This window comes from Telmatherina bonti (genome assembly GCF_933228915.1).
Source record: "Telmatherina bonti genome assembly, chromosome: 12".
Classification (NCBI taxonomy): Eukaryota; Metazoa; Chordata; class Actinopteri; order Atheriniformes; family Telmatherinidae; genus Telmatherina; species Telmatherina bonti.
Genome location: NC_136610.1, coordinates 33,205,755 through 33,215,134, shown reverse-complemented (window position 1 = coordinate 33,215,134; position 9,380 = coordinate 33,205,755). Strand labels below are relative to the sequence as shown.

Here is a 9,380-nt window from a genome sequence, read left to right as displayed (position 1 = left end):
GTAGAGAGGTCATACAGGCACACTGAGGCCACACACACTACTGAGCCTCATTTCGATTTGTTTAAAGGACATTACATCAAAGTCGGATCAGCCTGTAGTTTGTTTTTTTTTTCTCCCACTTTCATTTTGAGTATAACTTCAAATCCAAACCTCCATGGGGTGATACTTTAGATTTTTTTTATTGATCATGTTTGTGTGATTTTTGTTGCCAGCACATTCAGCTATGGAAAGAACAAAGTATTTAATAAAAATATTTATTCAGATCTACAATGTGTTACTTTAGTGTTCCCTTTTTTTTTTTGAGTGGTGTGTACAAATATTCACACACCTACCTACCTTACCTCACTCTTGTCAAAGTCAGATATTATAAGGTCTCATTACCTACAGAGGAAATTCTTTTTTTTTTTTTTTAGTAGGCTGCACAGTGGTGTGGTCTTTAGCATTGCAGCTTCACAGCAAGATAGTTGCTGGTTCAAACCTCAGCTGGTGGTAGGTTTAAACAATGGCTTTTTGGTGCAGCGTTTGCATGTTCACCCTGCGTATGCATGAGTTTTCTGAGTACTCTGACTTCCAAAGACTTGAAAATGTTAGGCTAATTGGTCACACTTAAATTCTCCCTGGGAGTGAACAGTTGTCTCGCTGTGTTGGCCTGACGACCTGACCTGTCCAGGGTGTATCCTGTCTCTCACCTGCTACTTGCTGGGATGGGCCCCTGCTTCTCCATGATCCTGACTTGGTCTAAGCAGTATTGAAAGAATTAACCTTTTTTTCCCCATTGGACTAATTTAGGATAAAAACCAGCTGTCAAGTTTAAATTGGCACAGGGAATGCAGTGAAAATAGCCTATTAATATTGCGGGGGGGGGGGGGGGGGGGGGGGGGGGGGGGTTGTTTTTTTTAATAAGACATTTCGGGAGTTTACAGCCTATACATTTGTATTTTTTAGTAAAACAAACTAAATTTACCAATATACTGCATACAAAATGCTTTTATGAATCAGTGTTTTTTTCAAATTCCAAAGAAAATTAAAGAAACATATTTGACTAAATATAACTTGTTAAAATAGTTTAAAAATGTTAAAGAAATAATTTGAAATCATTTATGATTTATTTAGCCTTGATAAGAGACTACATGATGGAATGGTAAAATGATATAACACCAAACTGATTTGTTGTAGACTATGAACTACAGTTGATTAAATCTAAAATAAAGTTTTAAGCATTTTTACATGGGTTAATACAATGCAGCATTCATTCATAGAAATAAAACAGGTTCTTAAAATTGAATACACACAACAAAGCAAATGAGAAACAAGTGAAAGTACCTGACTAACATGACGCCCTTTGCTCTGTTTACATAAAGTTTGGATAAAATGTTTGAGCACAGAAATCTTTAAAAAAAAGAGAAAAAAAAGGCACGTCTGGCAAAAAAAAGAGCAGTGTTGCTAAACAGGACTCATCCATTAGTATTTACAAGTGTCAGTTGTCATGAAAGACTTAAAAACAAAAAATCTTGTTTATATTAAAATATTACCATCTCGTGGTTGTGAAAATATTTGCTTCTTGAGATAGTGTGTTTTTCATTCGAATATGAATACATACAACACAACCCTTGAATATATTACAGCCAATCTCCAACACATCATACATTATATTACAAGTTTTAATAGAGCAGCATCCATGGCAGGCAAGAGCCTGCGGTTGTCTTAAGCAACATACGTTTTGATCTTCTGCATGATAGCTTGACAGCAGATCGGACACTTGACGAGCGAATCTGAACACTGCTTGCAACTGACCAGGTGACCACACGGGATGAAGACGATGGCAATATCTCTGTCCATGCAGATTTTGCACTGTTTTTCCCTTTGCAGCTTCCGTAGTTTCTCAAGCGGGTCCTCATCTGAAAGAAAGATGGAAAAAACTTTTTTCTTTCCCCTCATCACAAAAAAATCTGTTTGCACCTAATTTTAAGAAAAAAACGTGGCACTGAGGTTAACTTACTAAAATATTCTTAAATAACTTAAAGAGTAGATAGAAACCTCATTGTAATAAAAAAACAAACACCGCAGTGCAGAAGTCGCTGTTGCTGAGGACTGAAAATACGCTACCTTGCTCTTGTGTCCTGTCATCATGACTTTCAAGGCAGTCTTCCACAAGTGCCTCCACACTGGAGTAGCTTGAACCCGTTTTCATTTTCTCCAAGATGGTCTTCTCCACCGTGCTGGGATCAATACCCATAGCTATTACTTTCTGGGCAATATCTGACCGCAGCACCTCTGAAAACAGAAAGAAAATTGTTGTTTTCCAAAGCTAAGGGCTACAATAGCTACACAATCTTTTCTTTTTTTCTTTTAACGGAATCAAAATATTTTAGTATTTACCATTTGTATTGCCTGAAAATCCATTCTGGTGACTTGAAGTCTGGAAGCAAACAGATTCATATAGTTATTATCAACACGGGTTAAATAAAACAAAAGCCTGTTGTTGGTATCACCTCAGAAAAGAACAATTTATTTACTATGTTTACATACTAAATAAATTATTTGTTTAAATACAACATATCACAGAGCAAAGTGCATTAATATTTCAACAAACAATTAAAACTGATTTAAAAAGCACATTCAATGTGCTGGGATGCGTTTTAAACGTTTTCCTCTCCAGACATGTCCTTTACCAATAGATCCAAATAAAGGAAACATAACTAAAAAGGTGGTCGTTTTCTCAATAGTTCTAATCCTAATAAAATTATTTTGGCACAAGCACCCTTAAAAATATATATTTGATTTTCACTCGAAAAAAGATTTACTCAAAGCTACATTTTGGGTCTTAATCAGATTAACCATAATACAAACCAAAACTGTCTAAAATGGTTTCACTAAAAATAGATTATATATTGTCATATAGCCAGACATAAAATCATATTAATGAATGCTTACAGCTCCATTTCTGGGTCCTTGCAACTGGATGTTGTTCACAAATTCTGGTCCTTTTTCCTCTAACAGGAAGTTGCATCTAATAGAAATAACATGAAATTGTATTAAAGCTGAAGAAAATGACACTGCAACATGAGCAGTAAATCTAAAATTATAATGAAGAGGAAAAAAAGATTTATGGGTATTCTTACCCTGGGTAGTGTTTGGCATGTTCCTCCCAAGGGTCTTCTTCAGGCTGCCAACCTTTCAAACCTCCACCACAGGAGAAACATAGCACCTTGTCTCCTGTACCTGCAAACACCAAATTAAAACTTGCCTAAGTCCTTGTTATGAAGAAGGACAGGAAGACTTCTCAGAATTGAAATGTTGCACTAGTCCTAACAAATAGCTCTTTTTGGTTAAATATCTATGATCTACCTGTGCTGTAGAAACCAGCTCTGGCCAGCCTCTCATGCTCAATGGGGTGCTGGATCCCTGCGAAGCTGGCAAGCCTCTCTTCGAAATTCTCCATATTGACATGAGCATTCACATCCTGACTACTACTGCTCTCCCCCTCACCCCCCTGCAGTGGTATGTTGCCCACATCGTGCCCAAGGGTGAAGAAGCAGTTGGAATAATATTTGGTATGTTCTCCCCAGGCAGTGTCACCAATTTCCCAGCCAGTCAGCATGCCACCGCAGCAGAAACATTGCACCCGGTCACTGTCCCCTAAGTAGAAGAGGCCAGCCTGGGCCAGATCCCGAGGCGTCACAGGAGATGTTAAGGGCCATGAAGAAAAGGTCTGAAGCCGGGTTTCTTCACTCTTCATGTGAGGAAACATGGGGTAAGGGGTGTCATCAACTACAGATCCTGTTCTCAAACGATATTGCATGTCTTCTGCACTTTCGTTGTAGATGGAGCCGTTGGGTAGAGGGGTGTCAGGAGTCAGATTATAAGTATTTCGGTGGATGCAGTTTAGAAACTTGCATGTGGGGGAAGCCTGTTGCAAAAAAAAGACACATAGGACTTAGCCACTTAGAAAAGGAGAAAAACAAAACTATTAACCATATTTTCTCCTAATATATACATATGATTACCTCTTTGTGCCTTTCTACAGGTGTGTCCCCCGTGCACCAGTTTTCCACAGTCTTCTGGCAACTGAAACAGCACACGCGGTCAGCATGGCCGGTGAAGTAGAAGCCAGCCCGGGCTAGTCGTTCTGCTGACACCTGCTGAGTGAGAGAAGAGCCACGGAACGACTCCAAGCGATTGTTCATCCGGGAAAAGTCTGCCAAGTTGTCCGTTTCAAGAAACCCATCTTGTCTTGGATCACACATGTTTGGAGAAGGAAGCTGCTGCGTGAGTGAATTTGATGAACAAAAGATCTGCAGATAAAAGAGGAAAAATGCTTTAAGTGTTACTTATCCGCATTAGTTAAATACCTATTTAAAAAAAAAAAATCCAGAAGAAGAGAAGCTTATTGTTATGTGTGCCAATACACAAATTCCGGTAGCTGATTTGCATATCCTCTTAAGCAGGGGTGTCAAACTCCAGTCCTCGAGGGCCGGTATCCAGCAGGTTTTTGTTGTTTCTCTCTACCAACACAGCTGATTCAAATGAAATGGATCCAGCAGCTTCTCATCAACCTATTCATGAATGTTGGTCAGGTGTGTTGGAGGATGGAGACAACAAAATCCTGCAGGATACCGGCCCTCGAGGACTGGAGTTTGACACCTGTGTCTTAGAGGATCACTATGCCTTTAAGAGAATGGAGCTGCTGAATATCCCAAGTGAGGGAGGGGCACTGGAAAAACAAAGTAGCATAACTCAGTGTTTTTCAACCTTTTTTGAGCCAAGGCACACTTTTTTCACTAAAAAATCACAAGGGACACCAAAAACCAAAATGTTTTTGGGTTTGTTTTTTTTAAGTCCAAATAATGAATATAAAGTCCATCTCATCAAAGCTTCTTGAATAGAAATCAGATAAACACAAGAAGGGATATTGTCTTTCACTGGGACATGTTCGGATTGAGACAGAGCTGCTTTTTAGAACAATTAAATTGGGTAATTTCTCATGACACACCTGATACTCCTCACAGTACAGTAGTGCACCACGGCACAGTGGTTATAAAACACTGGCATAACTAAACTGCAATACACCCCAAAGGGTGTAACCTATCACTATGTTCCAAAGATGGATGATATACAGGTAGGGCAGTGAGGCAAAGCATAAATATGTGGATTGCATTACACAGGCATACTGATTAAATGTGAACACAAGGGGAGAAGACATATCTAAACTCAAAAGGTACATACTGTACATTTCAATATCATTCAACACATCAAGGGAGGAATATATCACATCCTCTGATGACAGAAAATATTCTAAGTATGTTGACTCATATAGCCTGACTACATTATTCCTTTTGGTCTCTTCATTTTCCAAAACCACAATGCAACAGCCCTGATTAAGCAACAGTGTGCTGATGTGGTCAGATGTTATCTTTAGAGTGTTATATTTACTTGAATGACAGGAGTAACATGTGATCTTGGCACTGCCTTTAGTGTCAAAAGGGCAATCACAATGATCGATCATTCTTTTTAGGACGCTGTACCTTGCATGTTCACAAATTACTTGCATTAGGTAGATATGCAAGCACATAAATGTCAGGACTTTAACTACGTGTCCCGCAAAGCCCAGAGCATTCCCGCAGCTTTGCGTTGAACAATAAACAGATCACTGCGTGCAGTTCCAGCCTGACAGCTGACGTTTTGCTAAAATTTTAAACGCCTCTACAGTTCTGCATTAAGACTATTAAAACATTTTGGTCGTATAAAAGTAATAAAACATGTTGGTTGTTTAAACGTATGCTTATAGTTTCCGTAAGTGTAAAAAACAATATGATCTTCATGGGTAATGTTTCACTCGTAAAGCGGGTTTAAGAAAACTAGCGACAAACGCCTGCTAGCTACGTTAGCTTAACGGCTAGGACGTGAAGTAAGTCAACTATTGAAATAAATGTAGATTTTACCTTGTGATACTCAGTGCACAGGTCTTCTTTTCGTAGTTACAGTCAGTCTTTCGGTGTGAACATCACCCAGATAAAGATTGCGATGTCAAGAGAATTTATTTGACCTCCCTTTCAGGAAGTAAAAGAGAATCCGTGCGCGTTCCCGTACGTAGCCGAGCCCACCTCATACGTGCATACGTACATACGTCATGAAATTAGGAATTTCCTATTGTGGCGCCTCTGCCTCGTTTGAACTGTAGTTCAGTTGCTTTTAGGGACCGTTAAGGACACGGGGGTTTTCCCAACACAACGGCTTTCACTTTTTATCAATGGCAAGCACCTAGATTTCCCCATTTATGCATCTCACCAGGGCCGGATTAAAAGTACACAGGCCCCTGGGCCCAGAGTGTTCCAGGGGCCCCCTTCCCCACTGCAATATTGTGAAAATTGAGAATGATACACTTTGACACAACATTTCTAACATTTCTCTGCCAGTGGTACTAATAGCAACACACTAGACACTGTGGTGTAACTAACTGGCTTTTATATACATTTTGTTTTATGTCCAAACTGCTGGTGTTTTCCCTATGTGGGCCCCAAGTGGGCATGGGCCCCTGGGCCTATGCCCATATGGCTCTTTGGATTATCCAGCCTTGCATATCACACAGAATTAATAAAGGAAATATGTCAAAAAGAAAAAAAAGGCAAACAATTCCACACATTGGTCAAAATAAACACAATAACACATATAGCTGTTTAGACTGCCAGTGCCAACACAGATTTAAAGTTTTATCTGGCCTTCAAAAGAAGAGATTGGAATATCTATTAATGGTTAGAGATGCAAAGCAGGGGCAGATCATTACCAACAACTGAAAAATGCATTACAAACCAAAAAGTCCACCTGAAAAAAAGTGTCAGGAAAACATATTTCAACCGCTTCAGCTTTGTAATTTATATCACTCAAAAATTAATTGAACTAAATAACAAATCAATCAAAATTACAAACAGTCTTGGGGCAAATCTGTTGGCTTCAGGCAGGGGCAATGATTGCCCTGGACAAACAAACATACTCATAAAACAGTCAAGATACAGGATTATTTATTTACATTTTTGTTGTTTTTTTATAGTGTATTTGTGATTTATATGGACTGTGGGAGAGTACAATCCCACCCCTCCCCTGTAAGGTAGCCGCACGAACTACCTCACTAATGGTCATGAGCTGTGGGTAGTGACCAAAAGAACGAGATCACGAATACAGGCGGCTGAAATGAGTTTCCTCTACAAGGTAGCTGGGCTCTCCCTTAGAAATAGGGTGAGAAGCTCAGTCCTCTGAGAAGGGCTCAAAGTAGAGCCGCTGCATTGATAGGAGCCAGTTGAAGTGGCTCGGGTATCTAGTTAGGATGCCCCCTGGACGCCTCCCTGGGGAGGTGATCTGGACACGTCCCTGCGGGGGGGAGATCCCAGGGAATACCAAGGACACGTTGGAGGGATGAAATCTCTCAGCTGGCCTGGTAACACCTCATGATCCCCCATGAAGAGCTGGCAAATGTGGCTGGGGAGAGGAAAGTCTGGGCTTCCCTGCTGAGGCTGCTGCCCACATGACCTGAAAGAGATATACACTTCTCAAATAAATAAAGGGAACACTATAGTAACACATTTAAGATCTGAATGAATGAAATGTTTTTATTAAATACTTTGTTCTTTCCATAGCTGAATGTGCTGACAACAAAATCACGCAAAGATTATCAATGAAAATCAAATGTATCAACTCATGGAGGTCTGGATTTGGAGTTATCCTCAAAATGAAAGTGGAAAAACACACTACAGGCTGATCCAACTTTGATGCAATGTCCTTTAAACATGTCCAAATGAGGCTCGGTAGTGTGTGTGGCCTCTGCGTGCCTGTATGACCTCCCTACAATGCCTGGGCATGCTCCTGATGAGACGGCGGATGTTCTCCTGAGGGATCTCCTCCTAGACCTGGACTAAAGCATCCGCCAACTCCTGGACAGTCTGTGGTGCAACTTGAGGTTGGTGGATGGAACGAGACATGATGTCCCAGATGTTCTCAATTGGATTCAGGTCTGGGGAATGTGAAGAGCACAGGGCACCAGTGGCGAATTTGCCAATCTTGGTGTTCTCTGGCAAATGCTAAACGTCCTGCACGGTGTTGGGCTGTAAGCACAACTCCCACCTGTGGACGTTGGGCCCTCATACCACCCTCATGGATTCTGTTTCTGAGCGTTTGAGCAGACACATGCACATTTGTGGCCTGCTGAAGCTCATTTTGCAGGGCTCTGGCAGTGCTCTTCCTGTTCTTCCTTGCACAAAGAAGGAGGTAGCGATCCTGCAGCTGGGTTGTTGCCCCCCAACGGCCTCCTCCACGTCTCCAGATGTACTGGCCTGTCTCCTGGTAGCGCCTCCATGCTCTGGACACTACGCTGACAGATACAGCAAACCTTCTTGCCACAGCTCGCATTGATGTGCCATCCTGGATGAGCTGCACTACCTGAGCCACTTGTGTGTGTTGTAGACTCCGTCTCATGCTACCACTACAGTGAAAGCACCACCAGCATTCAAAAGTGACCAAAACATCAGCCAGAAAGCATTGGATCTGAGAAGTGGTCTGTGGTCACCACCTGCAGAACCACACCTTTATTGGGTGTACCTTGCCAATTGCCTATAATTTCCACCTGTTGTTTATTCCATTTGCACAACAGCATGTGAAATTGACTTGGAGTTACATTGTGTTGTTTAGGTGCTCCCTTCATTTTTTTGAGCAGTGTATTAAGGTTTATCTTCTTTTTCCAGGTTGCAGTGGTGTGGTCATTAGCATTGCAGCCTTTATTCCCTTTATTTTTTTAACAGTGTACATATTATAGAAAATAGCCCAATAAAATAATTGAGTTACTCTTCCTAAAGAAAAAATGCCAGGACACTCTTGGCAATTTTAGCGGAATTGTTTTTTGCAGAAGTCAGGTTTGATCTGGATGACCCCGGTTTGAGACCCTGGAGTGCCAACACAGGTGAACCACTGTAGGCCCCTGAGCAATGTTAAGAATTTGCTGAACACATAGAGCAAAGTAAAACAGCAAACAGCAAAGTAATCTGCAAGATGGGCTAAATGTTTTACTCAAAGACAGATCAGTGTACTTGAGAAGAAAATATCAGTTAACATTTTCAAACTCCTTCCTCGTAGATTTGGCATGTGACAAATGCTGGACAGATATGTGAGACTTGTGGAACTGTCTTGTGGAATGAAGGTGGTCACAATGGCAGCACGGTGGCATAGTGGTTCGAGCAAAGTTTTGGGAAAATAAATAAAAATTCTACATATATACCTTTTAGCTTAGTCAAGATAAATCCACGTACACATCTGTGGCTGTAATTACCTCATACCCCCCATTGCAACTGAATCAAAATGATCAAATACTGTTGTCTCATTTGTCCACATGACAA

General features: G+C 40.8%; 1 protein-coding gene across 1 annotated transcript; it reads right to left on the bottom strand.

Moving 5' to 3' along the window:
- Positions 1–1,128: 1,128 nt before the first annotated feature.
- Positions 1,129–6,073, bottom strand: xiap (X-linked inhibitor of apoptosis). The gene is made up of 8 exons (XM_079249585.1): positions 5,943–6,073; positions 4,008–4,295; positions 3,349–3,910; positions 3,123–3,222; positions 2,935–3,010; positions 2,380–2,419; positions 2,107–2,274; positions 1,129–1,898 (listed from the first exon to the last, which is right to left on the bottom strand). Exons 2-8 carry the CDS (start codon positions 4,245–4,247, stop codon positions 1,705–1,707), a joined length of 1,380 nt encoding a protein of 459 aa, XP_079105711.1. The 5' UTR covers positions 4,248–4,295; positions 5,943–6,073; the 3' UTR covers positions 1,129–1,704.
- Between the last annotated feature and the right edge of the window lie 3,307 nt (positions 6,074–9,380).